This window comes from Cryptomeria japonica, chromosome 1, assembly GCF_030272615.1.
Source record: "Cryptomeria japonica chromosome 1, Sugi_1.0, whole genome shotgun sequence".
Lineage (NCBI taxonomy): Eukaryota > Viridiplantae > Streptophyta > Pinopsida > Cupressales > Cupressaceae > Cryptomeria > Cryptomeria japonica.
The window spans coordinates 121,590,746-121,614,770 of NC_081405.1; the positions used below are offsets into that span (position 1 = coordinate 121,590,746).

Consider the following 24,025-nt stretch of genomic DNA (forward strand, 5'->3'; position numbering starts at 1 on the left):
CTCTCAATCTCTACAATATTAGCGAAATATCTTCTCCTCTCTCCAACTATTCTTGCCTTCCCTTCAAGAAATTATCGCTCTTCTAATCTCGTGTGAGAAAGAATGAAATAATGTGTGTGTTTATATGTCTATTTATTCTAATCTTCAGCTACGTTTGCTGCTATCCTTTGGGCCTTATTTACTGTTCCATTATTTCTATTGTCATGTTTATTAGTTGGTTGTAACTATAATCTCCACGCATGTCTTTGATTTAAATGCAACCCTCGTTTTGTGGCAAGCTCAAGTCTTTTTATTGTTTAAAACTTGCAATGGTTTCAGTTGGAGCTTTGATTGTTGCTTGAGTCGATGCTTAACATGGATCATGGAGGCGTTTATATTAACTCCCGACTTCTCAACTTATTCACCGTGGATCGGGTTTGCATGCCAAGTTTAAATCAATTTAAGTTCTTTTTATATGTGTCGATCAAGTTAGATATCGTGGCTTATGTGTTTTACATGTTATTTATGTTTTAATAGGAGTAGTGGTAGTCGGTGGTATTTCCCTTAAACTACGCCTACCTTAAAACAACTTACCTTTAATTTGCCTCCCACCGTATTTGACCTGTGTTAAAGGTTTTGACAGCGGCTACCGTGGGTGGAGGAAGTCTGTTAACAAGCCGACCAAAACGGCTCAAACTTTGGCTTCAAACGGTCGACTACCTTTTCAACCCGCCACCTTTATTAACATGTTAATAAAACAATAATATATATACATTGCGTTTAATTCTTAAATGTTTAAAAAGAAAACCTAATTAAAACATTTAAGATATTTAATAAATTAATTATACATATATATATTTATAACGCCCGATTTCTTTTTGTAAAAATGTTTTAAAAATAAAGATGATATATATATATATATATATATATATATATATATATATATATATATATATATATATATATATATATATATATATAATCCTTAAATCATGAACAAGAATATTTGAGACATAATATTTCAATTTGAAAATAAAAATTATCTTAATCACTTTTAAAATAAGATAGCTTATAAAACAATTATCGAAATTTCATGCATACAAATTCCATATAATTGAAAACACATCAATCATAAATGAAATTATATTTGCATTCTCTTTTTCTAGAGCATTAAATCATCTTAATAAAGAACGTTAAGTCGATAAATTTCATAACTCTAAATAGCAAACTAATTTTCACTTTTATAGACGAAATCAATGTAACGATTACTAATTACTCACATCATTTTGTTTCTAATACAAAATCATACATTGAAGAAGTCACAAATGCACAAACAAACTTTTCTATTGTGGTCTGTGAGAGATTCCCTTTTCCATCGAAGTCGTTTAGTTAAAAGAAATTCTACCTGATTCGTGTTCTCGCCTTCAACCTCCTTCACCTCATCCTGCATTACTTGCACTCAAAAATTTATCAGTATTGACAAACCCAAAAGAATATTAAATGTCAAATTTCATATCAATGGCAGGAGTAAAAAGCATACTATATTTCCTCATACTAGATTATGAATGATCTAATCTATTTTAAAATTTCAAAATCACATTACATCTTTAAATTGCACATTATTAAATAAAACGATTTGTGACATCCTTCCCCTCTTGGAAGAGACATTGTCTCGATGTCTTGCCACTCATCAATATTCACAAAAACCATAATATCTCACCAAATGTCAATCTTACCTCAAATTCAAATAATAATACCAAGAGCACACAGGCTATCCAAGTTTACATCATAAAATAATAATAATTGTTTCAAAATATCCAAAATTAAATAGCAGTTATTTCCTAAGAAAGCAAATGAGGAAAATGATGGTCAATCATCTCAGCATCCTCCCATGTAGCACTATCCTCAAAATATTGGTCCCACTGAACCTTATACTAAGTGAAATCTCTGCTATGTAGCTTCACACTACGCTGATCTAGGATTCGGATGGGCTCCACTAGCACCACCCCTGGATCCTGAACCTGTAAGGATTGCCAATCAAGAATATGAGATGCATCAGCATTGTAAGGTTTCAAAAAAGACACATGAAACACATTATGGATTCGAGCTAGAGCAGGGGGTAAAGCTAATCTATAAGCAACTGGATTGATAACCTCCAGTACATCAAATGGTCCCACATATCTTGGAGCCAATTTTGATGATTTTCCAAACGAGATAGAGCTCTTATGAGGTTTGACTCTCAAAAAGACTTTATCTCCTGTAGCGAATTGTCTAAAAGTTCTATTTCGGTCTGCATAACTCTTTTGTCGGTCAGCTGCTTCCTTCAATCTACTCTTAATCAACACCATCTACTCATCCATTTCCTTGAGTAAATCTAGACCAATAATGATCCTATCCTCTAGTCTATCCCAGCTAATAGGTGTGCGACATTTTCGCCCATAGAGTGCTTCAAAACGTGCCATACCTAATGATGCATGAAAGGAGTTGTTATAAGCAAATTCAACTAAGGGCAAGTACTCCTCCCATTTGTACTGCTGATCCATGCAATAAATTCTCAAAAGATCCTCCACTACCTGATTAACCCTTTCTATTTGGCCATCAGTCTGAGGATGTTATGCTGAGCTAAAATTTAGCCTTGTTCCCAATGCTCCATTCAATGTTGTCCAAAATCTGGAAGTCATCCTGGTATCCCTATCAGATATTATAGTTTCTGGAACTCCATGTAACCAAAAACTTTCTTGCACAAATTTCTTGGCAAGAACAAATGATCCATCTTTTAGATTACCAGGTATGAAATGTGAAACTTTAGTCAACTTGTCCACCACTACTAAGATAGTGTCATGCTTATTCTTACTCATCGGTAATTCTTGGATGAAATCCATACTGATTACCTGCCACTTGTATTCTGGTATAACATGTTGAAATAGAAGTCCTGTTGGATGAACATGTTCAGCTTTTACTCTTTGACATTCCAGACATTGTGCTACATACTCAACCACTTCTTTCCTGAGTTTAGGCCAGAAATACAATGTTTTCAAATCAGCTACCATCTTTGTTATTCCAGGGTGTCCTAAATAAGGTGTATTGTGCATCTCATGTAAGATCAACTTCCTCAACTCTCCTCCTTCTGGTATATACATCCTTCCTTGATATCTCAAAATACCCTCTGGTTCTATCTCATATCCATCATAGTGATGGTATGAAGAGTCTCTTTCCAAGGCTTGTTTAACTCTTATATAATGTTCATCTTTGGAAAGATTCTGCAACACTTGTTGCTTCAAATTTGTCCTTGTTGTAACCATTGCAGATAGGTGTCTTCTTCTATTTTCCTTCCCTTGGATATATTCAATACCAAAGTCATACTCACTTATAAATTCAAGCCACCTTCTCTGTCTTGCATTTAGGTTAGGTTGTGTAAAAATATACTTCAATCCTAAATGATCTGTTTTAAGCTCAAAAGGCTTCCCTAAAAGGTAATGCCTCCACATTTGTAATGCATGCACAATAGCTAGTAGTTCTAAATCATGTGGAGCATAATTCATCTCATATTTCTTTAGCTTTCGTGATTCATATGCAACCACCTTTCCTTCTTGCATCAATACTGCTCCCACACCTTCACCCGAGGCATCTGTAATTACTACAAAATGTCCGTTGGGATTTGGTATTGTTAATACTGGTGTTGATGTCAATTTCTGCTTCAGGAGTTGAAATGATTCCTCACATTTCTCAATCCATTCAAACCTTTTTTCCTTTTTATGAAGTGAGGTGATTGGTGTCGCTATCCTGGAAAATCCTTCCACATATTTTCTATAATATCCTGCAAGTCCCATAAAACTTTGAACTTCTGAAACATTCTGGGGCGTTGGCCAATCTACTATTGCTTCTATCTTTGCAGGATCAACTAAAATTCAATCGGCGGATATGACATGACCTAAGTATTGCACCTTTTCCTGAAAGAAGGCACACTTAGATAATTTCCCATAAAGTTTACGATCTCTCAATCGTTGCAAAACTATCCTCAGGTGCTTCTTATGTTCTTCTTCATTCTTAGAATAGATCAATATGTCATCAATGAAGATTAAAACAAATTCATTCAAGTATTCTCTAAAAATACTATTCATGAGGTTCATGAATGTTGCTGGGGCATTAGTTAAACCAAATGGTACAACTGTGAGTTCATAGTGCCCATACCTTGTTCGGAATGCAGTTTTAGGAATATCTTCATCCTTAATCCTTAACTGATGATATCCGGATCAAAGATCGATCTTGGAGAATAAAGATGCTCCTTTCATTTGAACAAATAATTCATCTATCCTTGGTAGAGGATATCTGTTTTTGATGGTTACTTTATTCAACATCCTATAATCAATGCATAACCTCAAAGTACCATCTTTCTTCTTTACAAAGATCATTGGTGCACCCCATGGGGATACACTTGGTCTAATAAAACCTTGCCTAAGCAATTCTTGCAATTGAGCCTTAAGCTCATACAGTTCTGTCATTGTCATTCTATATGGAGCCTTAGATTGCAGCTCCATTCCAGGTAAGAGTTCTATAGAAAAATCGAACTCTCTCTTAGATGGTAACTTGGTAAGATCTTCTAGAAAGACATCTAGGAACTCTGCAAGGCTAGGATAATCTGTAGGACTTTTCTCTACATTATTCAAATCATTAACCATGACGGCAATGATGGAACATCCTTTTCTTTGGGCCTTCTTGAGTTGCATTGCCGAAATGTATCTCAATTCAAGAGGACTTTGAGACCCGAAAATTTCAACAGAATTTCCAAAACCATCCATGCAACTAATGACCTTATCTTCATAGTTCACTATGGCTTTATGTTCAGTCAACCAATTAATACCTAAGATCACATCATATGATCCTAGTGGTGCAACATAAAGGTTAACTTGGGTTTGGAAACTAGGAAGTTCTAATTCACTACAAAATAGACAAGTATCTACCCTCTTTTCTGCTCGATTTCCATACTGAACCATCCATGAATTTGAAATATAACCAGGTTTAATAGATATTGTAGAAACTACTTGTGGATCAATAAAACATTTAGTAGCTCCCATATCTATTAAAATAGAAACTGTTTGTCCAAAGAGCTTACCCGTAATTTGGATAGGTGTGGCTTGGAAATCAGCTTGACAATTGTCGACAGCAGTGTGAATCTGATGTTGAGGGGCTCCTTGCTGATATGATCCTCTCTATGCTGGGGTATGTTGTGGAAAATTGGAGGCATAATGACTCCCTCCACAATTATAACACCCATCCCTAGGACCAGGATGGCCACCTGACCTTCCTCTGTCCATATTTTGTCGAGCATTGGTGTTATTGTTTGCTTTCTTATTTCCATCCTGATTTGCTCTTCCTTTTTCCTGGGTGTTGGGTCCCCTCTTAAGATTTCTTATCTGTCGATTGTTGCTATTGTGATTCCTTTGGAAATTTCTATTCCCAAAATTCGGTCGGTTGTTCTCATTCTTTCGGAGGTTCCCCAGCTGCTGTAACTTCTACTCTTGCTTAGTCGCCTTTTCAAATACCTCCACCATAGTTAATGGATTATGGATATCCACCTCTGCTCCTATATGGATTCTTAAACCCAAAATGAACTTCCGAATGCAAAACCTTTCATCCATCTGGTATTGCAGAACATACTTAACGAGATTAGTAAATTTCTCCCAGTACTGTGTTACCGTCATACTACCTTGAGTAAGGTTTTGAAATTTTGTCATCTTCTTGTCGAAGAATAATTGTGGAAGCCACCTTTTCCTGAAGGATTGTAAAAACAAATCTTGAGTGATCTCTCTTGGTTGTAGTTTCCTTTCTGACTTTTCATTGTCCCACCAAGTAGCAGCTTCACCAGACAACTGATAAGCAGCCCAAACTGCCTTGGTTTAATTTGACATGTTGCAGAGACCAAAATATTTCTCCATTTCAATTACCCATGCTTCTGCACCATCGCCAATTGTTTTTCCATCAAACTTTGGCGGGGCTATCCTTTTCAAATCCTTTGCCAGCTCTTCTTCTATTCTGGCTTGGTTGTCGGGTTGCTCCTCAACCCTTGGGGCTTCCTGTCGGACTTCTCCGACCCTTTGAACCTCTTGTTCGAGATCATTCATCCTTGCACTTTGCTGATTGAGCAGATCAAGAATTTGATCTAACCTTTCGTTCCCATTACTTGACCTCGCCCTTGTGGTTCTTGAGGTCATTTCTATTTATTAATTCTACAACAGGGAGATATTGATAATTCTTAGCAATAAGAGACATATTTGCAATGTTATGTCTTTCATAACTTTTATAATATTCCCTATCTTATAGCCTTATAAAACAACTAGAGAGTTTAATACTCCTATTGAATATTTAAGGAAAACAATATAAATTTAAAATATAACGATATCAAAGAATTTCATTCTACTTCTTTCCCATTTACTATATAAGTTAGGTTCAAAGTATATATATAGATATCATTAAGAAATACACAATTTTCAACTCAAAATACAATAGAAGACATCTTTATTTGATAATAGAAGAGATTACATCTTTATTTTATAGTAGAAGGGATTACATCCTTATTCGGTAATAAAAGGAAAGACATTTTTATTGAAGTGTTGTAACACGTTACATCACTCATCGAAAGGAGTCAGGGGAGTGGATTCTTCCGACTCATTAGGACTTAATGGGGTATATCCTTCCAATTCAGTCTCACTTAGAGGGGTATACTCTTTGGATTCTTCAGAATTGATTACTATTGGCCTTATAGGTGAATATTCCAACTCAGGCTCTTTTTCTTTTTCAGGGATATTCTTCTCAAAAGGTATTACAACCCTTTCTTCTGGGACTTGTTTCACTTCAAAGGGGGCGTCATCCAAAACCGGCTTGATAGGTGATTGAGGATCCTTTTTAACCCTCAGGTAATGGGCATACCCTGTTACTGATTTTCAGGCTGTCTGCTTGGTACGAACCATTTCTATAATGTTTAAACAAAAAGCTATTAATTTCCAGATTTACCTTAGCGAAATGACTCATATAGGTCCTAGTGTTATAAAATTGGCTCTGATACCAAAAATGTAAAGACGTCAATCTAGGATCTAACCCTAAACTACTCTTTATTCATAAATAAACTTAAAATTTCAATCTCTAAGCATATTTTATACAAGATATAAGCAAACATCGAATATATCATAATAATGCACATGAATAATACAATATCCAATACTAAGAAGTTCTTATTTCCTACTTAGGCTTCCAAATTGCCTTAAGAATATACAACAAGATGCATCCGTCAACCATTAGTTTGAGTCGCTTCCTTCTGTCTTTTCAACGTAGATGAGAACAAGAATCAGGCGCTTCTTTCACCCAACCTTGAAGCTTACGCTTCCCCAGAATTCTTGGTCAATCAAGAATACTCGACCCTGCATGAATTGGTTTAACCAAAGAATTCGAAAGCAAGAGCGAATCTGGTGCATGCCTAGATAATATATGCATTTTCACTCTTCCTACTTCATTCTAAGAAACAAGCATTCACTATCATACTAGGATGTGGTAGAGAGCATAAATAAGGAATTTCCATTTTTTTTCTATGGATAATTCAAACAATAACTCAGCCGAGTATATGCCATGCACAGCAAAATAATAGCTGGAAAAAGCAACTATTCTCCCTAAAACATCCACATTCGGCACCCATCCCGAAAGGTAAATTTTCTAACTCAAGCGTAACCCTAGCTTGATTCCCTCAAACACAAATTCCATTGAGAATACAATCTTTCTTTTAAAACAAAAATAGAGATATCATTTTTCCTTACTATTCATTACTTGTCTAATATATCTATCGAAGACAATCTTTCATATTTTGGAAAATGATAAACTTTTATAAGCAATAATCTTAAAATCAATCTTTCGACTAAATAAGGTACATACAAAAGAAGGTGTTATACATGTATGAAATTAATCCCATATATAACCTAAAGTACACAAACACGTTCTTAAAATAGAATTAGAACTAATTATTTTTATGCAAAATACGATATTAACAACATCTTTTCTCTAAATTCTTTTCTTCTATTCCACAATGGTTTACAAAGCATTTCAAATAAGATAATAATAATTGCTACCCATTTGGACGTACATACCTATTATCTAAACTTCCATTTCTACACATTTTATACCAAATATAACAAATAAAATAAAACATAAACAAAGGATTCTAACCTCTTGGAAACTTAGAGTGGTTTGTAAGATTTTGAGCTTGTCGTTCTTTCATCAAATGATTCCATGCCTTGATCGCAAGTCTCTCCCTCTCCAACTATCCTTACCTCTATATCCAACTATCTCTCTATCCAACTATTCTTACCTCTATATCCAACTATCTCTATCGCTCAATCTCTACGATATTAGCCAAATATCTTCTCCTCTCTCCAACTATTCTTTTCTTCCCTTCAAGAAATTATCGCTCTTCTAATCTCATGTGAGAAAGAATGAAATAATGTGTGTGTTTATACGTCTATTTATTCTAATCTTCAGCTACGTTTGCTGCTATCCTTTGGGCCTTATTTACTGTTCCATTATTTCTATTGTCATGTTTATTAGTTGGTTGTAACTATAATCTCCACGCATGTCTTTAATTTAAATGCAACCCTCATTTTGTGGCAAGCTCGAGTCTTTTTATTGTTTAAAACTTGCAATGGTTTCAGTTGGAGCTTTGATTGCTGCTTGAGTCGATGCTTAACATGGATCATGGAGGTGTTTATATTAACTGCCGACTTCTCAGCTTATTCACAGTGGATCGGGTTTGCATGCCAAGTTTAAATCAATTTAAGTTATTTTTATATGTGTCGATCAAGTTAGATATCATGGCTTATGTGTTTTACACATTATTTATGTTTTAATAGGAGTAGTGGTAGTCGGTGGTATTTCCCTTAAACTACGCCTACCTTAAAACAACTTACCTTTAATTTGCCTCCCACCGTATTTGACTTGTGTTAAAGGTTTTGACAGCGGCTACCGTGGGCGGAGGAAGTTTGTTAACAAGCCGACCAAAATGGTTCAAACTTCAACTTCAAACGGTCGACTACCTTTTCAACCCGCCACCTTTATTAACATGTTAATAAAACAATAATATATATACATTGCGTTTAATTCTTAAATGTTTAAAAAGAAAACCTAATTAAAATATTTAAGATATTTAATAAATTAATTATACATATATATATTTATAACGCCCGATTTCTTTTTGTAAAAATGTTTTAAAAATAAAGATGATATATATATATATAATCCTTAAATCATGAACAAGAATATTTGAGACATAATATTTCAATTTGAAAATAAAAATTATCTTAATCACTTTTAAAATAAGACAGCTTATAAAACAATTATCAAAATTTCATGCATACAAATTCCATATAATTGAAAACACATCAATCATAAATGAAATTATATTTGCATTCTCTTTTTCTAGAACATTAAATCATCTTAATAAAGAACGTTAAGTCAATAAATTTCATAACTCTAAATAGCAAACTAATTTTCACTTTTATAGACTAAATCAATGTAACGATTACTAATTACTCACATCATTTTGTTTCTAATACAAAATCATACATTGAAGAAGTCACAAATGCACAAACAAACTTTTCTACTATGGTGTGTGAGAGATTCCCTTTCCATCGAAGTCGTTTAGTTAAAAGCAATTCTACCTGATTCGTGTTCTCGCCTTCGACCTCCTTCACCTCATCCTGCATTACTTGCACTCAAAAATTTATCAGTATTGACAAACCCAAAAGAATATTGAATGTCGAATTTCATATCAATGGCAGGAGTAAAAAGCATACTATATTTCCTCATACTAGATTATGAATGATCTATTCTATTTTAAAATTTCAAAATCACATTACATCTTTAAATTGCACATTATTAAATAAAATGATTCGTGACAGCACCTATGTGGTGGGATGCCTCTCGCGCATCTGTAAGATGCGAATATCCTCTACACACATGCATCAACCATCGTCATCAGTTGTTTTGTTTCAAACTTTCTTAAGTTTCAACCTAGACTATCAATAGATACTTTGATCAAGTATCTTCGTGTCTCAACAGGTTAGCGATCATGGCACACCTAGACTATAATAGACATTTATCCTAATGACCTGAGTCTCATCAGGGCTGCTATGGTTCAAAAAAACTCTCAACTCACATCTGCATCCATCCATCATTGGCATCAGGAGATTCTTTTTCAAACACACTAGGGCATCTATTTTCCTAACAAAAGCGTTATTCTATACACAACAGCACTAATATTCTCATAAAAGTGCTAAATCCACTATCCAATAGCGCTAAACCAACAATAGCGCTACATCGACTATCCAATAGCGCCACCTTGCATCAACAGTGCTCAATCAACTACACAATAGCGCTAAAAACCCAAAAGCGCTCAAACAGCTATACAATAGCGCTACCCTTGACAACAATGCTTAAACCACTATGCAATAATGCTATAGTGGCACAATAGCACTAATTTAGTTGAAAATAGCACCAAAACACATTTTTAGTGCTATTGTGTTGACTCAACTTAGACCAAGCAAAAAACATATCAAAAATGCATGAAATTTAAAAATTCAAATTCACATACTACTGGTCCATAGTCATCTAGCCATTGGAATTGACGGACTCACTCTAATCAGTGATCTACTATGGGAACCGACATCCTGACTACTGCTTGCTCTTCCAAAAGGTCACTATCAGAGCTCAAATTTCACTATGGACGTGAATGCAAATGAGCCTGTTTTCACCCCTTTCTCCCCATATATACCCTTCGTTGTAACCTTAATTTTCATGCTTCCACTAAATTGAAAAGGGTCAGGAATAGGATTTCTTGTATACAGGATTGTCATGAGAATATTATCTCTGAGGCAGAGGACATCTCTAAGGAAGCTGTAAAGTTTTTCAAGAATCTTCTTTCATCTAAGAATATCGATGCCCCTAACAATATTTCTTCTCACATTCCTTGTCTAGTCTCTCCCAATGACAATAGAATGTTAATGTCTCCTTTTTCATTAGATGAGGTTAAGGGGGTTCTTTTTGTGATGAATCCGGATAAGGCACACGGGCTTGATGGTTTCACTCCTTTGTTCTTCCAGAAATGTTGGGGTTTTGTGGGTCTGGATGTTCTTTTGGCTCTAGAGGAAGCTAGGCAAAATAGGTCAATCCTTAAAGAATTAAATACTACCTTGATAGTTATTTTACCCAAGAAGGAGGACCCTAAAAATTTTGCATATTTTCGTCCTATAGCTTTATGCAACACCCTCTATAAGACCTTTCCAAAGTGATTTCTATGAGATTGGCCAAACTTTTACCAAAATTAATCTCCATTGAACAAGGAGGTTTTGTTCCACAAAGGGAAACTTTCATGGGGGCTATAGTTGCCCATGAGGTGCCACATTCGATTTCAGTTCAGAAATACCCTACCATGATCCTAAAGCTAGATATGATGAAGGCTTATGACAGGGTTGAATGGAATGCATTAAAAGTTGTTTTGTCAAGGTTGGGTTTTTCTATGGCTTGGATAAAATGGATCATGTCTTGTATCTCCTCGGCTAGATTCTCAGTCCTTGTTAATGGGTCTCCTTATGGGTTCTTCCACTCTTCTAGGGGTCTAAGGCAAGGGGATCAGTTGTCCCCTTTTTTGTTTATATTATTAGCTGAAGCTTTGAGTTGGGCAATCAGGTCAGTTCGTATGAATGGGTTATGGAAGGGTATCAAAATTCAAAACTTTGATCAAAGGATCTCCCATTGCCTCTTTGTCGATGACACCCTTTTGTTTGGTAATGCAACTTTGAAGGAGGCTAGAGTCATAGATCAAGTGATTAGAGATTATGCTTCATTCTCGGGTCAAAAGGTCAATAAGGACAAATCTAAGATATTCTTCCTAAATACTCATTCTTTGATTCAGGATAAGCTTTAGAAGTTTTGGGGTTTCCAACTTGGGGATTTCCCATGTAGCTACCTTAGGATCCCCTTTTTTGTTAATAAGGTTAAGGTGGGTTTTTGGGACAAGGTAATTTCAAGATCTTCGAAGAAAATTTTGGCATGGAATCATAAATGGCTCACTATGGTTGGGAAAATTGTTCTGATTAAGTTTGGGTTGAATGTGGTGCCAATCTATTTAATGTCAATTTTAAAAGCTCCCAAGGTTGTCCTTGTCATTTTAAGGGATATTCTGAGATCTTTTCTTTGGAATAATAATAAGGATGGGAAATCTAGGATCCCCTTGTTAGCCTGGGACAAGGTTTGTCTTCCTAAAGAGCTTGGGGGTCTGGAATTCAAAGTTTGGAGAATCAGAATCTGGCTCTGGGGGCTAAGCTAGTGTGTAAATTATATGATAATCCACATTCCCTTTGGGCTAAGATCATGTATGCTAAATATCTTCATAATGGAGCTAGAGAGTCTCTTTTCCACACTTCAAATTTGCCTCTGGGGTCGGCTATTTGGAATTTTTTGGTGAAATGTAGAAGTGCACTACTACCACACTTGTCTTGGGTTGTGCATAATGGGAATAAAGTTATATTTTGGGATGATGCTTGGAATGGTTACTATCCTTTGGATTCCATTAGGGATTGGTCCCCTCCAAAATCAATCCTTATGGACACTTGGGGGGCTTTCTTGTCTGACTATTTTGAAATTGTACATATTGGACAAGTGAAGATGGCTAAATGGAAATCAGTTGATTACCTGAATGTTAGTCCCAACCTAAAAGTAGAGCTTGGTTCTATCCTTGAAGATAGAACTATCATCTTGTCTGAGAGGGAAGATGAGCTTATCTGGACTATGAGCACTTTAGGCAAGTATTCAGTGAAAGAAGGATATAATTCTCTTATGCCGACTAAGGATTTTTCCTCTTGGCCCTACAAATTATTCTGGCATTCAGCTTGCCTCCCGCAGACTGGAGAATTCGCTTGGCTTGTTGTTCAAAAAAGGGTTCTTACTAGGATGAGACTGGATAGGATGGGTTTGATTGTTGCTTTCCCTTGTGTTTTGTGCAATAATAATTTGGAATCGTCCTCTCACCTATTCCTTCATTGTGATTTTGCCTTTGGATGTTGGCAATGGTTGTTTGAGAAACTAGGGTTGTCATTTGTTATTGGCAAGGACCTCCTTTCCCATTTTAGAGCTTGGCCTATCTTGTTCTCCTCATCCTTTTATGCCTGTCTCTGGCTCATTTCTCCTTTGATTATCATTTGGAACATATGGTTAGAAAGAAACAATAGGATTTTTAGAAAATCATCTGCCTCGGTTTCTAACATTTTAGTCAAGATAGAGGCTTCTATCTCAGAGGTGGCTTTATCATATATTCATAAGAATTTGGAAAATCTGACTCCTTTCTCTCATTGGGAAGGCGGGATTACAAGGACTTGGAATTCTCTTTCTGCCATCCCTTCTCACGGGTCTGTTACAAGAAGTCTGGTTAGTAGTACTAAGAGGCTTGCTACTAGATGGGATCCTCCTCCCCTGGGTCATTTTAAACTTCATTTTGATGGGGCCTCTAGGGGTAATCCGGGTTTGGCTAGGGCCAGTATGGCCATTTTTTACCATATTGCAGCTCTTATAGCTGCTCAATGTCATGCCCTTGGCTCTCAGTCAAATAATTTTGTTGAATGTCAAGCTTTGTCCCTTGCGATTGGTTTGGCTATTTCTTTAGCGATTAAAAATCTTTTGATTCAGGGGAATTCGATGGTCATCATTCAAAGTGTTTTGAGCTGTAATAGTAACTGCTGGCACTTGAAATATTTTATAGATCATATTTTGGAGAAATTGTCCTTCTTTGATACGTTCTCATTATCTCATTGTTTTCAAGAATTGAATAAACTAGTAGATTTTCTAGCTAATATGGCTATTGACATTGGGGCTCATCATAAGATTGTGGAAGTATGTGACATTCCTCAATGCATTCTTCTTGTGTATTTGATCTAACTTCAAGAATTATGGTAATTTGTCTCGGTTTATTTTCCACTCTCTTAAGGTGTTCACATTATCCTCTTCTCTGATCAGTTTGTATATGTACCACATGTGTAGATAGGAAGTTTATGTTCCTGTTCACATATGGTGTATTCTTACAATTCTCCATTGGGGTTAGAGGTTCTTGTGTGCTTCTTATGTGGTGTGGGCAGGTAAACTTCAATCGGCATCTCACCCTTACAGGCTAGTATTTTAATCTACTTTGGCTTTTATGCTTCTTGTTCAAACTTTGGGGTATGTCATTTCACTTCATTTTATCTGTCACCACTACTTCTTGTGGTTTGCATGTTATCTTCGTCCAAGTGCAGATTCTACTTGCACTACATATGTAGTCAAGATTTATTCGGTACATATGGTGTGTTCTTAAAATTTGCTTTCTGGGGTAGAAAATGTGTATATCCCATGAGGTATGTTTAGCATGTTATATGCATTTCCTTGCAGTGTGCTAGGAAATCTTAAGTTGAAGTTGAATTTCTATTAAGGGTCCTTCTCAAGGTTTTGTAATGCATTGTATGGGCCAATTTTGGATATTGTTAATGTCTTTTGCTTTTGAGTATCTGATTATTGATAAAGACATATTTAGGGTGGTGGCATGTACGATTTGTACCATCTTTATTCAGTCCTTTAGGACTTCGCATGCTTGTAGCATTCTAAACACTTGGTATGCTCCTGGGGATTAATTACTTGGTGCAATGTATTATTTCACTGGCCGCCATGTGTGTGTTCCAGCCTTGCCAGTTTTGGCTTATGGGATAATTATTGTTGAAGGTGGCGCCCTCGCTTTCTGGTGTTGCATTTATGGATTTTAATGTAAGGGTTTCCAATTCATGTGAAATGTTCTAATCAAAATGAGCTTGTATCAGATAGCTTGCAATATCATGATGATGAGTTTACGGGCGGTTTTCTTTCATTTATACCATCTTATGCTATTTCCAAATCAGTTTTTCTGTTATGATCTTCGTGGCCTTTTCGGAGCCCTTCCTCCTACGAATGTCTTCTTCTCTGCTCATTGGTGTTTACAGAGTAGTTTTAGATGCCCGAGCACTAGGGGAAGAAAATGAGGATAATTTTGTCAAGCTTAGTAAGGTTTTTAACTTGTTCACTCCTACGGTGGATTTTGAATTCCGTAGGCTGTTGGGGTGTTGATGGTTGCAATTTTATCCTCAAGTTTCTTATGCTGAGCTTCTCTCTCGCTTTGTTACTATTTTCTTTGATGTTTTACTTGACGTGGATTTGGTACGCCTTTTGGTTTCCACGTTTATTTTTCCATCAGTTTGTAATTGGTCACTGGTTTCTCCTGCATTGGTCGGTTATCGCTTTGATATGGGGTCTTTTTACTACGTTGGTTTTCTTCCTCACCACGAGCTTATGGCTAATGGTTGGTCTGGCCAATTACTGCATGAACTTCGTATGGGCTTGATTTGTGATTCTATGGAAAACACTCAGGCCTCCATGGATTTTTTGTTGTATTTGGCGCCTGATCATTATGTGGATAGAGCATGGGTTGTATTTCAGGCATTACATTCATTAATCTCTATGGGCTCCTTGTGCTCTACTCCTGCTTGTTTGGCTTTTACTTTAAGGATTGTTCCGCCTCCACCTCATGAACCCCCGGAGGAGAGCTCTAGTTTCTGGTTTTTGGATAGCTAACATTTTTTCTTTGTATTTGGTGGAATGGTTTTTTGTTGCAAGCCTGAAGACTCTACGAATCCTATTATGCTCCGCTGATTATCCTCGGCTTTGGCAGAGTTTTTTATCTCACTTATCCTATTGGCGGTCTCTCTTGGCATTCTGTGTTCTACCTCTTCAGTTGATGGTTCTCTGGTTTTTTTGGAATTGTCCTATGAGACACTTGTAAAAACTATAGTGATAGGGGGTTGGGGGGTTCGATTGGACATAACTTATGTTTGTAAGGGTAGTATTTGTTTTATCATTTTGAATGCTACAACCGGAGGTTTTCTTGCGGGTTCTTTCCTGTCGGTGTGCCTTTTTTTGAACCCGATGTAATTACTTCATTATTAATAAAAGTTTAGTGGATTTTCCACTTTTATTTAAAAATATATATATATATATATATTATGGGGCATATTTCTTCACACCTATTTTTCTTTCTTTAAAACGACGCGATAAACCACACCGTCTCAAAGAGGGGCAAATGTAGTCACATAAATCTGTCCATTTTAATTAAATGAATATTTGCTATTTATTTGATTAAAAACCCACTAGCCACAAATTAATTAAATATTTAATTAATTCATCTTCAAAATATTCTCCTATTAATTAAATAAATTATTCAATTTATTTAATTAATTCATTAAACCAAATTCACATTCAATTTAATAAATAAATTTTATTTATTTAATTTAATCCCCTTTCTTATTTTAAATAAATAAATTAAAACATTTATTTAAATCATTAAACCCCCCACTTGAATTCTCCTAAAAATGCAACTTACACTTATTTGTTGAAATAAATGAATTTTATTTTAATAAAAAACCTATTTTTCCTCACCCATCGAACCCACTTGCAATCCTAATCCCCTTCTATATTCTTCTAAACCCCTTTCTAATTAGCCTAATCCATCCCCTAAATATTGTCACATTCCTAAGCAACTTGGAGTCACTTCTCAAAGACTTCAAAGTCTTTGAAAAGCATTAAATGCTTTGTGTATTCAACAATTTAACCTCTAAAGTCTTCCAAACCACTAATGACTCTTACATGACCATTAATGGCTCTTACATGACCATTTATGGTTAAATCCACTTGCACCCATGGTTAGGGACTTTGACCCCTAACTCAACCCTCATGTAAATCATGTGTCTCCTCAAGCATTTATTGTTTTTACCATGGTTATCCCTTTAACCTTTGCACAAGATTTTATCCATTGGATAAAAGCATTATTCTTTGAATAATGAATTTATTCACTCAACCCAACATTGACCTTAACTCCCAAGTTAACCCTCAGGTCATGTCAAGCATTTAATGCTTCTTCCCTCTCCTCTCAACCCCTCTCATGTTGACACTTGTCATCCTGGGATTGAGTTGAAAATCCTCACATGGATTGAATATCATTCAATCCTGACCCTTGTTGAGATTACTCAATCTCAACCATCCATTGCTCCATTTTTCCTATAAATAGAGCCCATTTCTTCATAATCCAGATCCTGAAAACTTGTATGCATTTACATTATAGTGAATTTTAGAGAAAGAGCATTTAGCATAAATAACATATATTGTCATTTTGGACTAAAATAAATCTTAGTTCATTTCATAGCATATCTAATTACTTTTTGTTCACATTTGCATATCATTTTGAGAACAATCATTTGTCAATCTTGAACCTCCATAAGACATCCATAGTGCAAAAAGCTGCTGAGAGCTACAATAATTTGGAACTTGGAGAGGAGAGGAACAAGGGAGAAGGAGTTACGAGCATGGTAGAAGGCATTTGGAGATTCCTTGTTATATTTTATTTCATAGTTAAATACTTCATCTTGTTTTTAGTGTCTCTCTTGATATGCCTGCTTAGAGTAGTTTTTGGTTGATTAACACTAACATTTATCTTTGTTTCTTGTGTTCTTATGTGTTATACGACTACAGGTTTTAGTCTAACATTGTCCATTTTGCAGAGCATCACTCATAATTAAAAAATTCAATCAATTCAAATCTCATTCCAAAAGAGGGGATTAACTTACCATCACTCAGAATTCAATCTCTTTCTCTAAAGGTTGAATCTAGTGCATTTCCCCCCTCTTGTAATGTAATGCGTGAAAAGTGTTTGAAGGGAAGTCCAAAGTGAAACTTTCATCTCTCCTCAGAGGGAAGAAAATCTTTCCTCTAGATCTCCATCATTCACCTTTTTAACAATTACAGAATCAATTCTTCATATCTGGGGCATCATATCGACAATTTTGATGACACCATTATCATATTGAATCTCCATATCAGTCTCATAATAGCTTCATATCGACAAAATCACATCAGCGCTTCATATAGAAATCAACTTTTCATATCCAGATAATCATATCGATAACTTTGAGGAGGATGGCTTCGCTTTCAAACGAGTTGTTGGTTTCAAGCTAGGGCATTCGAGCCCTATCTCGTGAGCGTTGAGTCTCAGTCTATGCGCGGTGGGGAGGGAAGTGTGGTAGGTTGCAGGGTGGGGCGGCTCCTTTGGCCATCGTGTCTGGTGCTAGTGGTAATGGGGGGCTCGTGGGAGGAGTGTTGGTGCAAGGTGCAGTTGGGATTGGCTTTGCGGTAGCATTGTGGGGAGCCTATGGGGTGAGGGGGTTTTTTAACTAATTCTTTTATGTGGTTGCATTTGGGAGGGGTGGGTGATCGGTAGTTGTTGCAGTGGGGGATCGATGTTGGTCGTGGTGGGAGACCTCCTTGCCCTCTTTTGTTAGGGTTGTGGTTTTGCAGCTGGGTGTGATGTCTATTGCTGGTGGTGATGCCTCAAGGGTTTCACCTGGTATAAATTTTCGAGCAGTGTTGGGCTCGAAATCACCATCCAAAGGTTCTAAGACCTTTTTTAATAATCTTTTTGATCCAGATCCGAGTACCGCTACTGCAAGTATGTCCAATGGTTCTCAAATTTTGAAGATTAATGGTTGTCTTGAGAGATGCAAAGAGAGGTCGAAATTGGTTATTCCACCTAAGATGATTGCTGATGATGTAGAATATTTTTCAAAACACTCGCTTTAGTGCAAATTTTTGGGGATTAAGGTTTCTCTGCAGTTTCTGGAGAATTGGCCTCAAACAACTTGGGCGTCGGAAGGGGAAATAGATATTATGTTGCTGGCAAATAAATACTTCATGGTCACATTCAATTGCATGGATGATCACGAACTAGGGTCTTTGAGGGAGGCCCATGTTTTCATAACTAGGTGGGGTTGTTCTTCAAGTCGTGGCATACGGGATTTAACCCTTCAGAGGAGCTTCTAAATAGTGTCTCGGTGTGGGTTCGATTACCTAGATTTCTTGTGGACTGTTGTCAGGAGGATGTGCTACAAATGTTAGCTTCATTACTTGGGAAGCCTGTTGGATCCTCAACGCAAACCCTGGGGAGAAAGGTAATGACTTTTTATTGCATCTGTGTTGAAATTGATTTTAGTAAGTCTTTGCCAGATGCTATAGATATGTGTGTGGGCTCTTATTCTTGGCTCCAACAGCTTGATTATGAGACTTTACCCTTCCAGTGTCGCCTTTGTCATGAGTATGGTCATTTGTAGGACAAGTACCCTAGGTCTAAACCGACAGTGCATCAGCCTCAACAGCTCTCATGTAACCTTAATGGGGTTGATAAAGGAAAAGCCTCCTTGTCTAATGAGGCTATTGGTACACATGGTTTCATCCCAGCTAGGACAAGGAACAGGAACTGGGATCAAAAGAGGTCTTTGTAGGAGAGACAGGAGGAGGATACTTTTAACAGATTTGAAGCTTTGGATGATCTTGGCCAGCAAGAAGTGAATCTGGAAATGCTTCTTTTGGATCAAAGTGTGGTAGGATTGGTTCCTGATAGTGAGAACTTGGATACTTCCCAGGCCCAGCAGGAGGTTGGGAGTCAACCTATGGATACAGATCAACAACTAGTGGCTCAGGAGGGACCCATCTCTAGTAATGAAGAGAAGATGGTTGTTGGGGAAGTTTCTCTTGTAGCAAAGAATTTGTGCTCTATTGGGGTCAAAAGTAATAGGATCTCTTCACTTCTTGGCCTTCTTTAGAAGGACATCAAAAAAGGACCCGCGGAGAAGATATCGAAAGTTGGTAGAAAGGACTTCAATAAGATCAAATTGATGGGGGAGAATTTGGTTGAGTCGGGGTCAATAAAGACTCTGGATTCTCATTTTTCTAATCCCCCTGAAATGATTGTTCTATCATGGAATGTTAGGGGCTTGAACAGTGGCCCTAGACAAAAATTTGTTCGAGAGTTGATAAGGAGTCATTCTCCTTATGTTATTTTCCTACATGAAACTAAATTATCTATGGAGAGTATGTTTGGACTAGTGCCAAAGTTGTGGGGGAGAGGCGAATGCCAGTGTATTGGGGCATATGGTTGCTTTGGAGGTGTGGCTTGCCTTTGGAACCCCTTGAGAATTCGGCCTATATGGTGGGTTTCTTCCAAATCATCCTTATCCGAGATTGCTTCTAATCTTGAGACTGGGGAGTACATCTTGCTTACTAATATTTATGCCCCCACTGATCTTCATGGTAAGTAGAAGTTGTGGTCTCATATTACCTTTATGCATAGGTTAGTTCCTTTCCATCTATGGATTATGGCAGGTGATTTCAATGCTATCTTAGAGTTGTGTGAAAAGAAGGGTGGTGTTAAGCGATTGGAGCCTTCTTCCATCCTTCTTTGGGATAGTATATCAGACCTGAATCTTGTTGACATCAAGCCCAGTAATGGTTTTATTCACTTGGAACAACCGAAGGATAGGGGAGGATTGGATTGCGGAGAGACTGGATTGCTTCATGGTTTCTAGTTTTTGGGTTGGTGGGGGGTGGTCCACATGCTCTAAGATCCTAGATTGGAGAGGATCAAACCACTATCCCATTAAATTAGTGTCTTCTTTTTCTCAAGTGGCTCATGCTCCTTCATTCAAATTCCATCTTATGTGGTTGTGTGACTCTTCTTTCCAGGAACTTGTTGTAGAGTGGTGGAGAAAAGGGAGGTCATCCTATGGCACTGCTATGTACACTTTTGCTAAACAACTACAATTTGTTAAGTTTCAGCTTAAACAGTGGAATCGTTAGAGCTTTGGTAATATTTTTCATGCTAATGTTGTTGCTCAACTTGAGTCGGATGGAATTACAAGAGAGATAAGAGAGCATGGATTGTCAGATGCCTTGCTCAGGAAGCAAGATAGGACAGTTAAGGATCTAGAGGAGTAGGAGCTTAGGGAGGAGATCTACTAGAAACAGAGAGCTCAAATTGATTGGATTCAAGAAGGAGATAAGAATACTGCATTCTTCTTCAATTCGGTGAAAGCAAGAAGACATGGTAATTCCATTCCTAATCTTGTTAATGATAGAGATGAGCAGTGTTTATCTTTGTAGGAGATTTCTAGGGAGTCTATGCAATACTTTCAATCCTTATTCAAGGAGGACTCTCAAGGGGAGTCTGAAGAGGAAGCTCAAGTTCTGGTGTGTTTTGCTTCTTTAGTTACTCGAGAGATGAATGAGAATATTATGGGACCTATTTTGTTGGATGAACTTGAGAGGATTGTTTTTCATATGAAGAAGGGAAAGGCTCCAGGTCTGCATGGGTTTCCGATTGAATTCTATCAACAATTATGGGATATTATCAAATTGGATTTATTAGAGGTGGTCCAAGAGTCCTAGAGGAATAAATAGATGCTTTAGGCATTGAATGCGACTTTCATTACTCTCATCCCCAAGTGTGATGGGGTTGATCGATTAAGTCAATTCCGCCCTATATCTCTTTGTAATGTGATTTACAAGATAATCTCTAAGCTGATAGCGGAAAGGATGAAGAAATGGTTTGGGGGTCTCATTTCTGAGGAACAGAGTGGTTTTGTTGAGGTTCGTCAAATCTTAGATGGAGTGGTCATTGCTACTAAGACCATTCACTCTATGGCTACTTTTAAAGAAAAGGCTATGTTTATCAAGTTAGACATGGCAAAGGCTTATGATAGGGTTCGATGGTCATTCCTTTAAAAGATCCTTAGGGCCTTTTGTTTTTTTGTTGAATGGACCCATTGGGTGATGAGTTTTGGTTTGTCTACCTTGTTCTTTGTACTAATCAATGGAGATCATACTGAGTTATTTGGTGCTTCCAGGGGTCTTCGACAGGGGGACCCTCTTTCCCTGTACTTATTTATCCTTCTGGCTAAGGGTCTAGGGAGATTGATTAAGTATGATGTGGGGATGGGTATTATTCATGGTTGGAGTTGGGGTAATGATGTTCCTCCTCTGTCTCACTTGCAATTTGTGGATGATACGACACTGATGGGAGTGTCTAGGATTAGTGAAGCCATAAATTTGTCTAAAGTCTTGGATGTCTATGTTGTTGGTTCTGGCCAGCTGATCAATGAAGAAAAATATTCCATCTTCTTCTTCAACACGTCGGGGCCTATCCAGTTGAGGATTGCTCACATATTGAGATTCCAGGTTGGCTCTCTTCCTTTGACTTACCTGGGTATTCCTATCTCTACTGGCAATCCTCTCAGGGAATCTTGGCAGTGTATTCTAGATAAATTTCACATGAAGGTTGAATATTGGACGAATAGATGGTTATCGTTTGTTGGACGGGTTCAATTGATCAAGTCAGTGGTTATTTCTCTCCTGACTTATAGGGGTATGCTTCAAGTGGCACCAATGTGGTTTGTGAAGGAATTGGATTCCTTGGCAAGGCAATTTTTATGGGCAGGGAACTTGTCCTCCTCTAAATGGTGTCTTGTCAAGTGGGACTTGGTGTGTAGCCCGAAACAGTTGGTTGGGCTTGGCCTAAGCAATCTTCATTATTTGGGGTTGCTTTGGCGGCAAAATTGTACTGGAGGTGGTGTGTGGAATAAGACTAATGCTAGGCTAGGATTTTGTCTTACAAGTATATGCAGAGAATTTTGAAGGAGGAAATCCCAAGATATTTGCTTGTGGAAAAACGTTCCACGATTTGGAGCACACTTAACAAAGGGGTTGCACTGATAAAGGAAGGTTTATTTTGGATCTGTAAGAGGGGGGAATAGGCACTTTTTTGGTCAAATTCTTGGGATGGATACCCTTACATTATTAATCAGTTTCCTAATTTAATGAATCTTTGTCAGAGGTTCCTTGAGGCAGGGTGGTCTAGAGTTAGCGACTTTGAAATGGATTATAGGTGTGGGCAATTGGAGATGGTGCAGTGGAAGGTGCCTGATGAATGGTCGGTTGTTGGTTTGGACGAAGACTGCGCTTAGCTTCATGGCATTTTGGCTAGTAGACATTGTATCCCTCTCAAGGGTAGGGATAGACTTGCGTGGTCCCCAAATCGTAAGGGTGTTTTTAGTGTTGCCAGTGGATAATAGGAGTTGTTGACTCATAGATTGGAGGAGAGGGAAGTACACTGGTGGAAATATCTCTGGAATAAATTCTCTTGGATGAAGTGCAATTTTTTTGCTTGGACTTTGGATTTGAATAGATGTCTGACCTGGGACAATATTCGCAAGTGGGGGTTTCATGGTCCCTCCATCTGTGTTTTGTGTGATAATGGGGAGGAGGATTCTTCACACTTGTTATTCATATGCCCCTTTTCAATGCAGATCTGGCATTACTGATGGGGGGTGTGGAAACACCCTTGTATTCATGCAGATTCTTTGGTGTATTTTTGGAGCAGTATAGGTAAGCCTCCTATTTTGTCATATTTTCTCCAGACTGTGTGGCACATAGGTCCCTTTTTCATACTTTGGCAGATCTGGTTAGAGAGGAACCGAAGGATTTTTTGAGAAGTTCGGCTAATAGTTCAGCAAGTGTGGTATAGAATAATAGGAATGATCCAGGAGACAGTGGAAGCTAAATGTGAGGTGAATTTTCTTCTAGAAAGATGAGAGGTTGAAATTGTGAGTAGGATGGGTTTGCAAGAGTTGTCTCATGTTTCTGCTTGTGTTAGGAGAAGCAGGTGCGCTATAAAGAAGGTTGAAAGGGTGGGAAGATGGTTGCCACCCTAGGCTGATTTCTTAAATATCAATACCGATGGCTCCTCTCGGGGCAATCTGGGTCCTATTGGGATTGATGGTGTTGGTAGGGACCGTTTGGGGGAAGTGGTTTTCTTATTTTTTAGTGCACAAAGGACAGCAGGCTAATAATTTTATGGAGGGATTAGCAATTCTCTATGCTCTTGAGCGAGCTTATGTATTGGGGTGTCGTAAGGCTATATGTGAATTGGACTCGTAGATTATTGTTAATCTGCTAATTGAGCAGAAGGTGGTTGGGATTAATTGGCAGCTAGAAGGGATTGTTCGCCATATTTTGCAGGTTAGTGCCATGATGGATAAGGTGTCTTTCATCCACATTCCTTGTGAATGGGATATAGTGG

At 37.4% G+C, this 24,025-nt stretch overlaps 2 protein-coding genes across 2 annotated transcripts in view; both read left to right on the forward strand.

Annotated features, from left to right (window-relative positions):
- LOC131026858 (uncharacterized) overlaps positions 1 to 20,477 on the forward strand; it is a 73,384-nt gene extending 52,907 nt beyond the window's left edge. Inside the window, exons 6-8 of the mRNA XM_057956863.2 lie at positions 18,990 to 19,064; positions 19,452 to 19,680; positions 20,275 to 20,477. Of these exons, the coding sequence (XP_057812846.2) occupies positions 18,990 to 19,064; positions 19,452 to 19,680; positions 20,275 to 20,477 (507 nt within the window). The remainder of the gene's footprint in view (positions 1 to 18,989; positions 19,065 to 19,451; positions 19,681 to 20,274) is intronic.
- Positions 20,478 to 21,483: 1,006 nt separating this feature from the next.
- Positions 21,484 to 22,910, forward strand: LOC131026857 (uncharacterized). The gene is made up of 3 exons (XM_057956862.1): positions 21,484 to 21,659; positions 21,795 to 22,428; positions 22,779 to 22,910. The coding sequence occupies exons 1-3, from the start codon at positions 21,484 to 21,486 to the stop codon at positions 22,908 to 22,910; spliced, it is 942 nt and encodes a 313-aa protein (XP_057812845.1).
- Positions 22,911 to 24,025: the final 1,115 nt, after the last annotated feature.